The 13,165-nt window shown below is 46.5% G+C and overlaps 1 protein-coding gene across 4 annotated transcripts in view; it reads right to left on the minus strand.

Moving 5' to 3' along the window:
- The window catches only part of AMPH (amphiphysin), a 1,422,934-nt gene that overhangs the window by 128,059 nt on the left and 1,281,710 nt on the right, over positions 1-13,165 (minus strand). For all 4 annotated transcript variants that reach the window (XM_069613278.1, XM_069613276.1, XM_069613275.1 and 1 more), the window contains one exon: positions 6,655-6,786. In XM_069613278.1, coding sequence (XP_069469379.1) covers positions 6,655-6,786 — 132 coding nt within the window. The remainder of the gene's footprint in view (positions 1-6,654; positions 6,787-13,165) is intronic.

Raw genomic sequence — 13,165 nt, forward strand, 5'->3', positions numbered from 1 at the left:
ACCTCTGGAAAAATGAAAGGGAACAGATACTGAAGGGAAACAGAGCAGACAAAGAAATGTTAAGAGCGAGAAATACAATTCGAGGCAACAATTGAACCTCTGCCTAGTATCACATAAAACAATTAGTTGTCTCTCCTTTAATTTTTCAATAAAATTATGTTTACCTGCTATTTCACAATTTTCTCTGGATGTCTAGTTAAGCAATAGGCCCCGAGTAGGGTGGGCATTACCACTCAGGTAATGCCCTGGGGTCCATAGTTACAGGCCTGATACCAAAGGCCCCGGGGCATTACCTGAAGTGTTAATGCCCCCCCTGCGAGGGGCCTATTGCTATTAGTACCCTGGCATGTAAGACCGGAGTACTTAAAGCATTTTTTTCCAGTGTTTCGGAACAGAAATAAAAAAAAGGCAAATAAATGGCCACCGGGGAAGGGAAAACAAAGTCTGTTTCCCCTTTCCATGGCGACCATTGAAAATAAGTGTAAAAAAGTAAAAAAACAAAATGGCCACAATGGAAAGGGAGAAGGGATTAAAAGTAGTCCCTTCTCCCTTTCCTTGGCGGCCATTCAAAAGATTGGGAAAAACGTAAACAAAAAAATGTCCGCCATGGAAAGGCGAGAAGGGACTACGTGCAGCCCCTTCTTCCTTTCCATGGCGGCCTGTCATGGATTGGGAGCGGACGTGCTGGGGACAGAAGTGTTGCCAGCGCGTCTGCTCCCAAAATGGACAGTAAAGAAGGTAAGTGGGGTTGGGAGGGTGGGGAGAGAATTCTGTGAAAGTTGCAGGGGTGAGGGATTCCCGGTTGGGTAACGCCCGCAATGCAGCCAATCAAATGCATGTTTAGAAAACACGTGACTCCGCGCTGGGTACTAATTTACCATAAATAACTACCATTTCCTGCACTTGTCTAGTTGCCCAACTTTTCATAAATACTTTTGGCCGGATTCGCAAAACTTTATTTGTCACACTTGATGAGAGCGCTAGGGCATCTCATCTCTTGCGCTAAAAAATGGAGCAGGCCCATTCTGAAAGGGCATCTGAATGAGCACATGACCTTTATCACCCCTTTGCGCATATCACGAGGTGTTCTTGTGCATTTAAAAGTACATCCTGAAATCACTACAGGATGCACTTTTAAAAGCGCAGAAAGGAGGGTCATCCGCCTAGTCCTGTGTGAACTGGCGCAGTAGAAGGAGCAAATCCTGACAGGGGTATTTTTTCTTTAAGTACGACGGCTGTGGTTTTCACGATTGCATTTCCATCCCCCAAACAGAGATTGAAATGCCTTTTATTATTTTCGAACATTTCACAGTGGCAGGCTCTTAGAGGGAGGGTCTCTGGAGCCTTTCACACATTATTGTAGGGAGCGCCACTTGGTGCCACTGTCCAGCCACTCCTTAAAATTCTCGACCTTTGAGAATAATTTGGCCTGTGCATTTCTAAAAGTAGCCCAAATGGAAGCGAGTACATTCTCTTTGCTCTCATTTCTGATTCTTTATGAGAATTTGGCCCTTTGTATTTATGTACCTTTTATAAGCATCTAGAAAAGGATCCGCTTAAAAACTGACAATAAAAATAGTACTTCCACCCTTGTTTGATTTCATCTTTTCTGTATGTATCCACTGAAGGGCCAGAGCACATTTTATTCAACAGTGGGGTGACGTTTAGTGAGACTGATCCCTACATTTCAAACCTCCCATGAGCGCGTGAGCCTCATGGGGGTACTCCATGGGGGTACTGCGCAGCAAGAAGTTCCCCATGAAACATCTTTGGGGTGCGGGACGGGGTGATCCACATGTCATTATTATCCCTCAACAGATAGAACAGATAGAACCCTTTCAGCTTTACCACTGCACGTATGTTTATGAAACCCCCTCTTTCTTAACAAAGAGGAGACCTGCCCTTTTCATAAATGTTCCCCATTTCCTCCTGGGGACCATCAGATGCTTAAATCAAATTCTCTAAATCAGCTATTTGTCCGACACCCCTTACTTTCCACAATTGTATTCAGTATGTTCTTATTTATTTATGCATTTGTATAGCGTGCTTAACCCTTGGGCGTCTAGGTGCAGCTTAGTGTGTTACAGACATTTAGCAGGAAATGTGCTGCTAATTAAATAGGTAGGTTTTAAGTCTCTTCCAGAACACAGTGTAGGAGGGCTCCCTTTTCAAGGCAGGGGGACTGGTGTTCCACAGTATAGCTGTGGAGACTGGAAAGCTGGAGCCTTTGGCTTTTGTCCGCTTGAATCTAGAAATAAATAGTCTGTTAGCATAAGCAGACTGAGTGGGCCTGGCCGTGGCTGGTTTTGACAGTCTCTCGGACAGGTAGCCCGGGACGGTGTTGTCAATGCAGCGGTGGGTGATAGTGAGGATCTTCAATTTTATCCGTTCTCGGACTGGGAGCCAGAGTGTTGCTCTCCTGGCTGCGGTGATGTGGTTGTGTTTGCTTGGCCCCGGTGCGGCTCTCAGGTGTTATTCTGAATAGTTTGTAATTTGTTCAGGTTTCGCTTTGAGGTGCCTCCCACGAGGGCGTTGCAATATTCAAAATATTGTGCCAATAAAGGCCCTGGTAATGTTCAGGCAGTTGTCAGTTGAGTGGAGGGTTCGGCTTGCATTGAAATGTTGGTCACATATGCAGCCGAGCAAGCAGTAGCGTTGCCAGGATAGTGTACGCGTGGAATCGAGATGGAAGCCGAGCATCTTGACGGATGGTGAGACATGGACGGGGTGATTGCCAATGATAAACAGTTTGTAGTCTGGACTGAGCTTGGCAATGTGGCAGGGGTTGCGGCAAAGGAGGAGTTCCGTTTTCTCATCATTGAGACACAAGCAGTGGGAGGCCATCCAGCCTTGGATGGTTTCATATATAGTGTTGATATTTTGGGAGTCCAAGCAATGATCACCAGTGAGGGGATGAGGATCTGGGTATCGTCATCATAGTTTGTATATTTGATATTGAGAGAGTCAAGGAGGTCAAAGAGGGGTTTCGTATAGATGTTATAGAGAGTGGGGGAGATGCAGGATCCTTGGGTCACTCCACAGGTTATAGCTGTGGGGGTGGAGGAGTGGTTGTCAGCAAAAACTAGTGACGTGCTGTTGGTCAGGAAGGATGCAACCCATTTGGCGGCACTTGGAGAGAAGGAAGCGGTGGCGGTTAGGTGATGGCAGCGGATGGGGTGATCCACCAAGTCAAAGGCTGTGAACAGGTCCAAAAGCATGATAAGTGAGAGGTTGCCAGAGTCTCTGGCATCATCTAACCGGTTCTTGAGGTCAAGGAGTGCGGACTCAGCTCCATGGCTGGGCTGGATGCCTGATTGACGTGGGCTTAAGATGTGGTATTGCTCAAGGTGTTGTTGAATTTAGAGGTAGGCGGCCCGGTCTATGATCTTCAGGCGGAAGGCAACAGTAGTGATGGGCCGTTAGTTGGTGGGGATGGAAGGGTAAAGTGAAGGCTTATTGAGGAGGGGTGAAATCCATGATTCTTTTAGCGAGTGTGTGACAGAGCAGGAGGCAAATGAGGCATTGATGATGTCTGTGATTTTCAGCACTCGGAGGTATGTGCAGTCTTTGATAAAGGGTGCCGGGCAGGTGTCTGCTTTGCACCTGGATGGTGTTAGACTCTTAAAGGATGTCAACAACCTCTGGCGTCATGACAGGGTGGAAGCTGAAGAGTGGATTGGACTGCATGTGCAGGTGAGGGTTGATGGTAGTTTGGGGTCGGTGTTGATGGTGGTTAATTTCTGCAGGATCTTTCTTTCTAATACATCTGATTTATCCAGGAGAGCTTTCTGGACATCACTGCACCAGGTATCATTCTTGATGACCATGGAAGGGGGTAAAACGGGGGATTTTCTAGTTTCCATAGGATGGTAAATAGTTCACAGGAGTTGGACTTGCCGTTGGTGATCTGGGTACTGCAGGAGGATGCTTTGGCCTTTTGGATAGCTTTTTTGCAGGTTCTGGCAAGTATGGTGAAGCAAGATTTGTTTGAATCCATCGGGCATAGCCGACAGGTGCATTCGCTAGAATGTTTTTCTGCCCGCAGGTCAAGGAGCTCTGGGGTGAACCAGGAGTTGGTTTGTGTGGCTCTTATAGGGATGCATGTTTTGAGCGGGGCAAGACTGTCAATAGGTGCATTGAGGGTAGAGTTGTAGTGGTTGACTAGGCTGTTAACGTCAAGACCATTTGGGATGGGGATGCTTTTTGGGATGGGGATGCTTTTTCGAGCAGTAGCCGGAGAGTGTCGCTTGTGAGGTTGAGAGTGTAGCAAGAGGAGACAGTGGGTGGTGGATGGGAGGAGTGCAGGCCTGGCCCGGGTGAGGAATGGTGAATGTGATGAAGTGATGATAAGACCAGGCACAAGGAGAGTTGGAGAGAATGGATATGTCACCGTTGTGATCAGGTTTCCGGTCAAGTGTGGGCCCATACGCGTGTGTGGGCTTCACAATTTTTGGGGTGAAAGTAAGGGCAGAGGTGACGCTGTCCAGAGATGTGGCATCTTTGTCAAGAGGATGGGCGTAGCCGAGGTTAAAGTCCACCAGTGCAATGACTTTGGAGTTGGTATTTAGGTTGCTCATAAGTAGTTGTGTGAAGTCATCTTCAAAGGTAGTGGGTGGGCCAGGAGGGTGGTAGATGATGTGCATTGTAATCATGGTTGTTGGCGCAAGGGACAGCTTGACAGCGAGCAGCTGACAGTTGGGGAGAGGGTGGAGGCTAGGTGGTGAATGGCCATCATGTCTTTGTATATGAGAGCAACCCCACCACCTTTCTGCCCAATCTGGTTATTGCAGGCAATGGAGTAGTTAAGTGGAACAGCGATGGAGAGGGCGACATGGAACCAGGTCTCAGTGACAGCTAGCAGGTCGAGGTCGTTAGCGACAATGAGGTCTAGGTGCATGGGCAATGAGAGCGCGTGCGTGTATGAGTGCACATAGAATGTTGGAGGGGGGCGGCAAGCAGTGGTGATGGGGCGTGGTGCGGGATATCTCTTGCAACTGGGGGGGCAGAGGAGCTCTCTCCTATGCGACTGTTGCTGATGGCTGTCAGGGGTGGATGAAGTGTGGATGGAAGGCATGGTTGTGTTGTGCGGGCTGCAAACTGAGACTTAGGGTCCTGAATGGTTCTTCAAGTATTCCATTATTTTCAAATTGAGGCACAATGTATTCAAGAACTTTAAATTAAGCCAAACGTTAGAATATTTATTTATTTAATGATATTTAGCCAACATGATTTTAATCTTTTTGTTATGTACCTTCGAATTTACATCACTTTGAATTCTGGGCAAGAAGATTACTATATCATTAATTTACTTAATTATATTTATGGCAGAAACAGACCATTTTGCACAATTAATTTTGTTAAAATAAAGAGTTTTGCCTATCCTGATAGATAGTGATGTGTTATTTAGATAGCGCCTTTGCCAAAGTGCTTTACATAGAGCATATTTACAAACAATACTACCCAACCAAAGTTGTTCTCATCAAAGTTATTTATCGTACAAATTCATGGTCTCAATGAGGGACATTTTGACGCCCCACCAAGAGGACATTAAAGCACACACCACACAGCTGTTCTTCCTTTCCTCCTCAGAGTAAGATCTGATTACCCCTCACAGGGTTCAGTACGTCAATTTCCAGGCAAGCTCTGCTGCTTTAAGACCACTAAGGTGGTGATGGGTGCAATATAAAGGCTTATTAACGTAACCTAATATAAGATAAAACAGATACTGAGATGTCCTTTTGCCATTTATTAAATAAATTTGTGTTTGCAACAGATATTTGTTCAAAAATAAATTGAAGGAAAATATATGTAGGCTTCCTCAAGATGAATTTGAGGAGCACTTTAGCAGGGCCCGCCCATGGAAGATAGTGCCCAACTTAAGGAGAAGACATAGCAACGGTTTACTCTGATATACCTTCTCTACCTAACACGCGGTATCACGTTGTTTCCACAAAGTAAATTACTATTTGTTCATTTACTTAGTGGAAATGTTATCAACAGTTTTCATCGAAATGGTTTTTTGGTGGGTTAAAAGGTTAAGGGGGATGGGCAGGGATTTAGAGTAAGGATTATAGTAAAGGGGGAAAGGGTGTTTGGGTGGGTCCCCCAATAAAAAACCATTTAGATGAAAACTGTTGAAGTAATTTCCACAGAGTACATTACCACAAAGTAATTTACTTCGTGGGAATGACGTGGAACGTTCACACACACATAATTACATTTTTTGCAGACTACCATTTTGCATTGCAAAGTCCACGCACAACTATGGGAAGTCAGGAGACACCTTTAACACATGTGCCATTCAATGCTAGCTGATCTACTAGAGATTGGACATTATGGTATTACTTTGGGGCATTTCTGGCAATCGGATAAGCGTGATGAGGACCCTCATTACTCTTTCCCAACTTGCTCACCAACCTATGTTCGGAGAAGATATGAGTATTCTAGTTGGGAGATCATGGCACAGTCTATTCAGTGATTCAGAACGGATCCCGCTTAATGAGGCGTGGATAGCGCTCCCTGTTCCCTTTGATGGGCGTGAAAATGGAACAGATGGATGGATGGAGTCCAGCGGGATGGTCAAAGGCAATGAATGGAGGGTGGAGCAATGTGATGACGCCAGAGAGTGTGCACTGCCCCCTGGAGGAAACTCACCACAACCTCCTCCCCTGGTTCCGTGGTTTCCGCAGGTGCTGTTTGCGTCACAAGAGAAGTAGCGAGAGGCTCTGGCTCATCAACCTGGGGCTGGGCTGCCACCTGAGGAGTCTCTTCAAGTTCACTCTCAATCTTTTTCATTGTTAAAGAGAAACAAATAAAGAAGAAAATATTGAAGTCAGGTAATGCAGTCTGCGCAGTGGAGGGCTGCAGAAGAGTGCTGAGTGCACAGAGACCTGATCATCTGTCCATTACAATGATGCACGCGTGCACTACATTTAACATTGTACAGTGTCCTTTAAGGATTCGGTATCCAGTGATAAAGTCGCCTGGGAAATGGCTGCAAGGGGGTGACATTTCCCCAAATTTGCACTCCAAAGAAAACCAAGCACTTTCCCAAAATATTCTACGACGGGAGTACATAATAGAAAATTATAACCAGATTATACCCAGACTAGAATATGTGGGGGAAGGCTTTTAGGGGTGCAGGTAATAAAGTTGCCTACCTGGTGACTTTTTCCAGGCGACATTATAACATGGAACCAAGGATACGTCTCTAATCATGAACAGCGTTCATCGCTACCATGTTTTCATAAAGCTAAACATTTTAGTGTGACAAATTACCAAAATGTGGGTAATACTGGGAATAAGAGCAGACATTCACAGACCAGAGTGCCTTTGAAATAGAGATAAAAAATGGCACAAACCAATAACATCTTACATTACAGAGAAGTGATAACATGTCAGAGCAAGTTCTTTAAAAAAAGATGGTGAAATACAGTTTACAGAATGTACGGATATATGTTACAAACACGTACATGTGCACAGGTGTATCAATCAGAATGGGGTGCGGGTGCAGAATGGGAGTAGCGCTTTGCCCAAGGAATTCTACACCTTTATCCAGGGTACCCAGGTCTGCAGATGCACAAAGAACTGTCTGCGTGCATAATGGACCCACAGCAACTCATGTATGCACATTCAAGGATCTGACATTTTCCCGACACTTGGATTAGTTACTTGCGCTCCAGTGTGTTGGGGTCTTGGGGCACTTGAGGAGAGGATGTGCAGTTACTGAGACAGGCCTTAGAGGATCTGCCTTTGCAAAATCATTCTTAACATTCGCCAGTGGTTGAAGTGTGCAAAACGTAGTGGCCCCTTCTGCCCCTCCCCGTCCTTACCAACCCCATACCCACCCTCGCCCCTCAAAAGAAAATCGATAAGTGGGTCCTGACTTTCCTCCATACCAGCCCCAAACACTGAAAGAAACAGTCAATACAATGCACCTTAAAGAACCACCAATACTTTCAGACTTTGTCCCACACAGAATGCAGCTTCATACACCCTCCCTTTCTTAAATCACCCACCCTCCTAAGGGACATGCTCAGGACTATAGCCACTGCCCCACTTGTTACCTGCACACAAAACTGTGCCTGAAGCAACTTTACATTAATGATGCTTAACTGTAGAAGACAAATGCTGATTACTGCCTTGAACTTGACGTCCTCGCTATCACTGAGACGTGGTTCAAGGCCAGCTCAATCACTGCTCTTGACACCCTTCTCCCTGAAGGCTACAAGAACCTATCCAATCCCAAGACCCTCACGGGCTGGTGGTGGAGTGGCTCTGATGTTCCCTGAGTAGGTTCCTGCCTCCATCATCCCCATCCAAACCTACTCATCCTTTGAACGCCTAGTCTGCAGGCTGTCTGTCTCACTAATTTTCTCGCTTACTCTTGCTACCATCTAAAGACCCCCAGACCATCATCCATCTTCCTCCCTGAATGGCTGACCTGTCCTCCTCTCTTCTTGCCTTCTCCCCCAAACATATCTTCTTTGGGGACTTCAACTTCCATCTCGACTTGCTCAATGGGGCCTCTGTTCTCTTCTGTAACCTTTGTGACACTCTATGCCTGTCTATCCTTCCTTCTGGCCCACCCCACTCAGCCGGACACACCCTTCATGCTCTCATCTCAACAGACATCCCTCTCTCTAACGCTCTCATGACCCCTCTCTCCTGGTCTGACCATTCTCTCCTCTCTTCTGACCTTCGCCTTCCCTGTCCCTGTCCCATGACGCCTCCACCAGTACTGCCAGTCTCCTTCTCTGTCATACGACCGATGAAGCGTGTTTCAGTCGCTGAATTAACCTCTTCTTTCATCCCTCCTCTGCCCCCCTCATTGGGCTCTCCTTCTGACTCTGTTAACCTCCACATCTCTATCTTCAACACCCTGGACACCCTTGCCCCTTTCATGAGGATCTGCATGAAGCCTGCCTTCAAATACAATTCCTGGTATGACTCCAACTTGGCCGCTTTGAAACACAAGTGCAAAGTTGCAGAGCAGAAGTAGCTGGCATCTATCTCATCCTCTGACAAGCTGGCCTGCCGCCTACTTCAAAGGAAATACCGCCTCTCCATCTGCTCCAAGAAGAGGTCTCATGTCCAAGCCTGTATCCCTGGAGCCACAACACGGCTGAACTCTTTAAAAAATCAGCAGTCTCCTCTTCCCCTCTCCCTGCCAGGCCCTCTGTTCTGCACTGGCCACCCACTTCTTCTCCAATACTCTGGACATTCTGTCCTCTCTGTCTTCTGCTCCCCCCCCGACCCCTCAACCACACTCTCACCTCCCCTGACCTCCCTCCCCCATACTCTCCTCTTTTTCTGCCATTGCGTCAGATGAGATCTCTAGAGCTCTATGAAAGTCGCCTCTAAACAGGTGCTCTCTGCTCCTCCAGAACCATCAAGGACAACAGTGCCTCTCTCCCTCCAGCCTTGGTTGACCTCTGCAACCACTCATTTGCCACTGGCTCCTTCCCCAACACCTCAAGCACTCTCCTGTGCACCCTCTCCTAAAAAAGCTGTCTGCTGACCCTTCTTTCTCAGCTAACTATTGCCCTATGTCCATCACCCCTTTCTTGGGAAAACTCATGGAGAAACTGGTCATCCCCCAACTGACCCTCCACACCGAATTGTCCAGCTGCCTCAACGATCACCAGTCTGGTTTTAGGGCTGCCAGAGGCACGGAAACTGCTCTCCTGAACACCCATGAAGACCTACTCTCCAGCTTGGATTCCAACTCCCCCTCTGCTCTTATCCTCCTTGATCTCTCTTCCGCCTTTGACACAGTCAACCACTCCATCCTCATAAACTGTCTCTTTGATACACTAGGTATCACGGACAGGGCACTAGCATGGCTTACTTCCTTCCTCTCTAACAGATCTTCCGAAGTGCAAATGGGACATAGATCTTACTCATTGGGTCGCCTGCTCCCTGTTCCCCCCCCCTTTCTCTGGCCAGACTCCTTGGGTCCCATCCCCTCACTCAACTGTGAGACAAAAAAACGTGGGATCATCTTTGACTCTTTCTCTCCACACATCACAGACCTTGCCAAGAAGTCTATCTTTTATCTCCACCTTCCCAGGTGCATTCTACCTTTCCTCACCTTTCCCTAGAAGCTCTGGTTCTCTATAGGCTTGACTACTTCAACAGCCTCTTCCTCAATCTGCCTCTTTCCTCCCTTTGTCCCCTCCAACTAATACAGAATAGGACAGCAAGACTTATCCTTGGCCTCAAGCCCAGGGACCGCATCTCTCCTGCCCTAAAATCTCTACACTGGCTCCCAGTAACTGCAAGGATCAAATCCAAGACCCTTTGCATCATTCATCCACAAGGCTGTCTGGGGCCTGGGACCTCTTTACATCCAGCTTTCCCTCCCTAAATACCTCCCGACCAGAGTCCTTTGCTCCTCCTTCTGGAATGTCCTTCCTTCCCCTCTCTGTCTTGAGCCGGATCTTCTAAAGTTCCGGAATCTCCTCAAGACATTCCTTTTCTCCTCTCCCTTCCCTCTCCGTCTCCCGTGCTAACTCTCGCTCTGCAGCTATGACTGGGGACTGGCCCCTTCAGAGTCATACAGGGGCCAGACCATCCCCCACTAGTCCTTGCTTCATCCTTTGCCAGCACTAGCCCTTGGCTCCCTTTACCAGACTAACCAAACGTAGTCCACCCTGCCCATTGCACTCATCCACCCTTTCCCCCTTTTTTCCCCTAGCACTTGCATACTTGGCCTCTCCAGCAATTCCCTGCACTCCACCTTGGGGGTGCCCAACTCCGGCACTTCATCCTCTACTCGCTCACCCCCTGCACTTACCACCTTCTCAAGCACTTGAACGGTAGGATGGTCAGAAGGCCAATATAATCGGTTTTTGTTTTGTTGTTATTCCCCTGTTCTCCCACCTCCATCTTGTCTTGTGGCACCTGGAAACTCTTGTGTGTAGGTGTCATACAAATGTCCAATAAATGAAAAAATAAAAATGTGGTGGTTCGGTAATGGCCGTGTTGCCCCAAGGATGCTATTCAAGGATGCTATTCAAATAAACACAAGCAATGTGCCACTCCATTATCCTAAACTATGGAATGTAAGACACTGTAATGTTAGTAATACAACTTTAAACACAGGAATGTAAGACACTAATGTTAGTAATTGAAGTAGATCTGGGCAGTGGAGATAGTGAGGTAATGCTATTCAGATGTCTGTGCGTGTGTGTGTGTATGCACAAGCTCGTACTTCATGCCACTCCTGCATAAGTCAGTGTCCCACTTAGGCCACCTCAGTTAGAAGAGTCTGGTCACGCCATTGGACTCGGGTTCACCTCAGATGAAGCAAAAAACAAAGGTGCCCTTCTCTGGCGTCCAGGAACCAGTGGTCGAAGTGGATGGGAGCAGTTGGGAGCGTTTGGGAGAGTTGCTTCTCTACTTTTTAAATTAAGTTTTACTGTTCCTATACTTTATTTTAAAAAGAAACTGTTCCGGAATGGTTTTGTTTTAAAATAAAATTGTAGGGAGAAGGTGAAACTTGTGTACTGTACTGCACATTCCCTTAAACAGCAGGCACATGTGTTTGAGGATTTGTATTGTGTGTGCGAGGGCGCATGGCGATGGGGTTTGTGGGGAGCAGGGCCAGGCCAGCAGTGGACATAGTTACACTACTTCCTTTCGTACACTTTGATCTCTGCAAGGAACAAAGGCAGATTATCCCTCAAAGTAGGCCCCTTTAGTTCCTGCCCACTTTTACCTCCCACATTCGCACCCCTATTTAAGGGGTATGAAGTGAAAATGTATAAACATGATGGACCTAGGTGTAACAATCGGGGCTTCTGCCATCATTGCACGTTTTCCCTGCAGCTGGCCTATGAAAGAGAAGATAAGGTGATATGACAGGTTATTTATAACGCGCTTGATACCCACATGTTTCTAAGCACAGACCTGGGGGTCGAACCTGTGTTGCTCCGTGTCGCTTTCCTTCCAAAGTGAGCACGTTGCCCCTGAGCTATCCTCCCGAGACTTGTGACCTGCTGCAGGGACTGCCACATGCTGAGCTTGTTCATTTCCGAATCAGGAATTCCCTCGCGGATACACACCCTGAATATACTTTTTACAAGTCTGCAAAAACTGCATGTGCAAAGGGAGGTTCGGATGGCGTTTTTCTTTTTTAAGTCAGCCCACAAAAAATACGAGGACGTATTTTGCAAACTCAGACGCCTAAATGTAAACTCAAAGGAGGGTGTGAATCCGAACGGGCTGCAGGTGAAGATTGCAAGAACACTTTGTCTAACACATTCTGCACCTGCAGCCCTGTGCACACCCGTTCACAGATTTGCAAAGTTCAACTTGCTGCATATGTGCAATGGATCCACAGCCGAACACCTCCATGGACCTTCAAGTGTATGACATGTCCGTGACACGTGCATTTTACAGGGGTGCAAAACCTACATGCGCATAGCGATTCGAACGTTCCGTTCCGTTTTTCATTTGTGAATCATCATACCTACAAGATATTTGGTTTTACACACTCGCATGTTCATTGGGCACATACAAGTGAGATAATATTGTGCTTTTCTGAATTTGGCCCAAAGTTTATTTCTGTGAGAAACCAGTTCGGGAACGATACTTTCTTTATTTGTTTATTTGTTACTACCAAATAATTGGTGCAAAACGACAGAATAGTTAATTATTTATTTACCAATTCAATTCAACTATCAAGGAGTTCTTTTTTTCTGAATAAAGGAACTATATAGCTTCCACAGCCACCGTAAAAATACCTAATTTTGGTTAAAGTCCTACATTTTTAAAATTGTGGTTTGTCAAGCACACAATCATTTTTACGCATATCCAAGCAATAGTAACAGGGCGCGGCAGCCATACAACTCTCATTTTTAGCCAGCCGAGGAGTCAAATGTCCATCTTTTAATAAAAATGTGTTCTTCCAAGATGTCTGGGAATGATGTGATCAGGTGTTTAAGAAAAACAGCATTAAATATGGAACATCAAGAGTGTCAAGGTCCTCCTAGACCAATGGCATGCAAGTATGGCAATAAAACAGGAACAAAACAACCATGCACTGAGATACAATATAGAGATTTAATACAGTTATCTTCCTCTCCTCTGTGAGCCTGGCTAAGAGGCCCAGAGCTTTAATTTAATCAAAGACTGCTATTTCGAGGGGAAAGCGAAGCGG

This window comes from Ambystoma mexicanum, chromosome 5p, assembly GCF_040938575.1.
Source record: "Ambystoma mexicanum isolate Mex_15411 chromosome 5p, UKY_AmexF1_1, whole genome shotgun sequence".
Taxonomy (NCBI): domain Eukaryota; kingdom Metazoa; phylum Chordata; class Amphibia; order Caudata; family Ambystomatidae; genus Ambystoma; species Ambystoma mexicanum.